The sequence below is a fragment of the Ciona robusta genome, chromosome 1, assembly GCF_009617815.1.
Source record: "Ciona robusta chromosome 1, ASM961781v2".
Taxonomy (NCBI): Eukaryota; Metazoa; Chordata; class Ascidiacea; order Phlebobranchia; family Cionidae; genus Ciona; species Ciona robusta.
Window position 1 is genome coordinate 1,627,210 of NC_143235.1, and position 5,105 is coordinate 1,632,314.

The 5,105-nt window shown below is 36.4% G+C and overlaps 1 protein-coding gene across 1 annotated transcript; it reads right to left on the bottom strand.

The window, feature by feature from the left end:
* Positions 1-155: 155 nt before the first annotated feature.
* LOC149741218 (rhomboid-related protein 2-like) lies at positions 156-5,002 on the bottom strand. The gene is made up of 9 exons (XM_089882764.1): positions 4,755-5,002; positions 4,408-4,431; positions 3,938-4,093; positions 3,092-3,280; positions 2,592-2,734; positions 2,054-2,166; positions 1,661-1,761; positions 1,403-1,463; positions 156-1,024 (listed from the first exon to the last, which is right to left on the bottom strand). The coding sequence occupies exons 1-9, from the start codon at positions 4,797-4,799 to the stop codon at positions 771-773; spliced, it is 1,086 nt and encodes a 361-aa protein (XP_089738890.1). The 5' UTR covers positions 4,800-5,002; the 3' UTR covers positions 156-770.
* Between the last annotated feature and the right edge of the window lie 103 nt (positions 5,003-5,105).

Here is a 5,105-nt window from a genome sequence, read left to right on the forward strand (position 1 = left end):
TACCTACCATGCAGGTTTACATGGTCCGCATACCTACAGCGACGCGCATCAGAGTAATCTAAATCTAGGCGAGAGTTTGCCAATAAGCAAAAAAATTCGAAAAATATCTCTGGTTCGTCTTTACCCTCTGGGACATTCAGCTTTAGACTCAATCAACGAATGTTTTGATTTCTTGTATTGCATGGAGACGTAAAATCAAGTTACCAGCAAAATAGAGCATGTTATATACAGTGCGTAAGCAGTTACACTAATGTAGGCATTTAAGGTCTATCTTCTTTTGGTTATTGGTTGTTTTTACAATAAATACCGACAGTTATATACACAGTGGTAACGGCATACTGCTGTAGTTGTAAACGAATCTTTCCATAATGTATATGCAGAGCAAGCAGAAGTATATGAAGTAATATAATGAAGCCAACATCGTTAAAAGCAGATTTGCATAGAACTAAGGATCGTATAGCCTGACTGTATGTAGATTATTAGTTATATTCTTCATTGATCTGCATAAGCAACATAAAAACAAAGCCAGTGCGTGCCAAATGTATATATATTGCATATTTATATATAGACGATTTGATTTGCTTTTGATAAAGAGAAACGGGAGAAAACAAGCAGTTATGGGGTATTTCATTGTAAAAGGTTTTCTATAGGTCTTTATTTTCGTACATCCGTTGAATTAGGTATTTTTAAGTTTCTCTTTCGATGTATTATGGAACAAATAACCACCATTCATTGTGTAATGCATATAGCATTAATATCAGCTCGTTGGCTTAGACAACTTGTGCCGGGTAGTTATCGTAGAAGATATTCCAAAGTACCGCAAATACAATGAAAGCAATGTAAGCGACAACAGAAACCCAGAACCAGATTTTATCCGTAAGAGAAGTCTTGAAGTTTTTAAGCAACACTAAACCAAGGGTGACACCAGCTACACCACCCGCCACGTGAGCTATGAAAGAAACGTCAACGCCTGCTGTTTGCGGCTGGAAACGTCGGTAGATAGAATAACCGAAGTCGAACAACACTAAAATATAAAGCAGAGTTTTTGCTGCTGGCTGTCCATTTATGCCACTTCATTATGCCATGTATAGGCAATTATGTAACGCAAAAAGCGAAATGGTGTTGAAAATGATTGGGAATAAATATAGATTCTATTTGAAAAAGAGACTGACGTTGCCATTTAGGCGAATAGTGGTTGGACTTGATTTTTGTTGGTTACGTTTTCGTAGCACCAGATCATTCGAATAAATATATTCTTTTGAAATATAGTGTAAACTGTATTTAAACTAAAGAATCGCCTGCTATTCGACCCGACACTCTCAGGGTTAAACAAAAGATATTTCCACCCTACTATATAAACAGACACACACACAACATATTCTATAAAGTGAAGCATGCTTACATAGCACAATAGTTCCCACCACTCTTAAGACTCGATAAAACTTGTTCATCACGTCACCGTTCTATGAAAATAGGAATATTAAACGAACAGTTTGTTTAAAAGGATATTTCTCCGAAAGTTACTCGTCGTGCCCATAAAAAAATGATAACTAAAAGACCATGCTAACAGCCTATATTTTTGAAGGTTAAAAACCAACGAATAGTAAGAAAAAAGATAATCGGTTAAACAAAATTGGCATAGCGAAAGTATTGATCTTACCAGTATAACGTTAGCGATCTGTGCAGTAAGCAATGCATAAGTACCACCACTTCCACCCACTAATATAACGTAAGGATCTATCACAGATGAGGCGAGTGAACCTGAGATTGAAAATACCGATGTTTATTCAGTGTCTATATAGTTAAAGTAATGTGTAGTTATAAGTGGGCAATGAGCACGAAGTGCATAAATGCACTATGTGTATCTGGTGCATAAGAAGACACCTAGCATTTGTTATAACTCAACAGTGAGCATGAGGTGTATGATTACACCATGTGTGTCTGGTGTTATAGAAGACTCTCGTGTTATAACTTAATTATAAAACAAAACACTAAAAAAATAAAGTTTTAACAGCCACAAAACTATTTTTGTTGACAATTATATATAACTTACCAGCTATAACTCCACCAATATAAATCCCCATAATACGTAACCCACCATGCACCATCTCTAGCGGTATGGCGAGGATCACTTGGACCAATACGTTAAACAGAACGTGTTCCAATCTGAATGGAGTAAACATAGTTCGAAATGGCTCCAACTATTTTGTTGTTGAAATCGATTATATGTCTAATGTTGGTGGAATAGGGAAAATATTGCAATTCTGGCTTAAATTCCAGGCGGCATGCGCCTAATGCCTTTTTTGAACAAAACATAATTGAATAGTCATACATACTATCTATGTTACTCAAATCATTTTAATGCGTGCGGTTTTAAATGGTATGTTACTGTTGAGCTAATAAACGTCAGGATATTATCCTTGTTCCAATACTTTCTAACGTCAACCTGTCAAAACAATATAATTGTATCTGGTTGGACTATTCTGTCCGTAATATGTGAAAGAGAACACCCTTGTTATTATGTTATACCGAGTGTCGATGCCATGTGAGTATAAATTAAGTTACATTCAAGAATAAAGTGTACAACATACCCAGCATGGGCGAACATATAAGAGAGAAATCTCCACGCTTCCTTTCGTTTCGTTGGAACATAAGCAATCGGTGAATCGACTATTTCTTGGCTAATGTTGAACCAGTTTCCACTTAACTGTCCGTAGTAAACGTACACCGCAATCTTAACATATAGAAAAAACGTTTGTTATATTTTTCTCAGATTGTGTTTTCGGGGTAGAAAACATCCTATATACTTCGTGCTTCGCCCCACTAAAGGCGATTCACATAGATTGTAAATGCGTTGGTATGTATAATAAATTGATGAAGAAGATCGTTTAGGTTCAAATTACCCTTTTCCAAAAGTAACGGTTATGGAATTGTGTTAAAAACAATTCTCCAATACAAGAAAAAGTATTCCTAGATGCCTGATTTTTGATTACACAGATGGTTCCTGCTATCGTTTTAAAAGAATACCATATACGCAAGCTAGTCGATTAAACACTAAGTAATGTCATATTGAACCAAATGTAAAACAAACCTGAGCCAAGCTTATGAGTAGAATCCCGATTGGCGGAGGACAACATTTGTATTGCTTGCCGTATGTTAACTTTTGTTGTTCCTTGGTAAGAAAGAACTTTCCAACAGTTTGGTATCCTCTGCTGAATAAAGATAGATGCTCGCGACTCACGCCAGCTTCTTCCGCAACAACAGCAGCGTCCTCGCTTTCCTATATACGTCATAGAATTGTTTATCATACTGCGGAGGTATTGAACATAAATGACCTACAGGTAATCAAACTGTCGATATAGTGTATAATATTGCATGAATGTAGTCGTGAATTCAAACTAGAACCATTTCTGTATCCGAAATGTTCTGCATATATAAGGGGACAAAAAGTACAAAAAGGAAAAAAACTGCTCTTCCTATACCATACTTACAGATAAACCATGTACACATTATGATTAAAAAGTATGCGTCTATTAATTCAACCATTTAATTGTGTCTAAAAAAGTTTTGTATTTTTTCACCGAAATGTCGTAATAAACGTGCCAATTCATTACAGATCAAATCAAAAACCAGCTGTGGCATTTCTTTATTACAGCGTGCCCATTTATAAAGATCCTGTGTTCGAAGCAAAAGCAAAACCTATAACTCCAGACTGTACATTATATACAGTAGGATGGGAGAAGATGGGACACTTTTAGCTCTACTTTCTCGTCCCATTTAGTGGTAAACAAAGAACATTCAAAAAATTAAAAAAAACATATCCTGACGACTCCCATAGACAATGTTAGTTGTTTAAAACACGATCAGGATATTTAGAGATTATGTGCTAAAGGTGTGTCCCGTCTTTCCCCTACCCTACTATATACAACTAACGCACCATCTTTTCGATTTCCGCCAACGTAACGTAACCATCCTCGTTATTGTCAATATAGTTGGTGATTTTAGAGATGACAGACTCTGGAAGATTAGATCGGTTGTTGATCACTATTTCGTTGAAACGCGCTGTGGTGATTCGGGCGTCGTCACCAACGTTCTAGGGAGAATGGGTACGTAAGTTTGGAAATTTAGTTTTTTAAAGAAATGGGCACGCCATTTTAGCATTCGGCACTTTTACAGACATTTTTTAATATACTGTCACTACTCAGATATTAATTTTAACATTGGTGTCTAGATCGCCCAAGGTGTTGTATTGACGGGCATTTTAGGAATGCAAGTTTTACACGGCTGGAATTTTAGACTTAAGTAGGTGCTTATAGGCTGATATTATGCTTTTGGTGCGGATGTTTTACCTTATAATCACTTTAAGGTACAGGCATATAGGTTGTATAAGTAAGCAGATAAACTTACCGATTTGAACAAGCCGCTCAGTGTCTGTAAAGAATAAAAACATAGTTAGCCAATCACACCAGTTTGCTATAGTGTAGTAGGAAGTAAAAGGGTGGGGAGAAGACGGGACACCTTTGGTAAATATCTCGATGTCCTGATCGTGTTTTAACACTTAACAACAGTTTATATGGGTCGTGGGGGTACGGTTTTAGAATTTCTGGAATGTTCTTTGTTTACTACAAAATAGGACGAGAAAGTAGAATGAAAGGTGTCCCGTCTTCCCCCACCCTACTAGATGTATAGCTTGGCTCTATATAAAAGTCCCGAGAAAAAAAACGAGCAACAGAGCCAGAAGAAACTCCGCATACCTCCGGCATTTCTTCATCAGATACAAATCCACTGTTGTAAGCCATGTTCGTAGACCTTTCCACAGGTTGATGCTTTGTAACAGCAGTTGTTCTTCGGAAACGCAGTCGAATTGAAAGCTACTGTATACAGTAATGCCAGCATTTCTATTAAGACTGTTTTCGTTCACATAATTATCTACTTCCGTTGAATAGGAAACGAACGGCAAACATGGTTTCATGTTTCACGTATCGAATATTGAAGCAATTGTCATCACTATAAGCATAACAAGTATTATATCTTAAATGACAAAATGACAAAATGTAATATCTATATACCTGCAATAAAAGATACAGTAATAAAATTTAAAATAA

Coding starts and splice junctions, on each gene's coding strand:
- LOC149741218 (XM_089882764.1), bottom strand. CDS start 4,799: ATGGCTTACAACAGTGGATTTGTATCTGATGAAGAAATGCCGGAG. Junction 4,094..4,407: donor TGAGCGGCTTGTTCAAATCG/GTAAGTTTATCT, acceptor CATTCTCCCTAG/AACGTTGGTGACGACGCCCG. Junction 2,167..2,591: donor TATATGTTCGCCCATGCTGG/GTATGTTGTACA, acceptor TACTCCATTCAG/ATTGGAACACGTTCTGTTTA.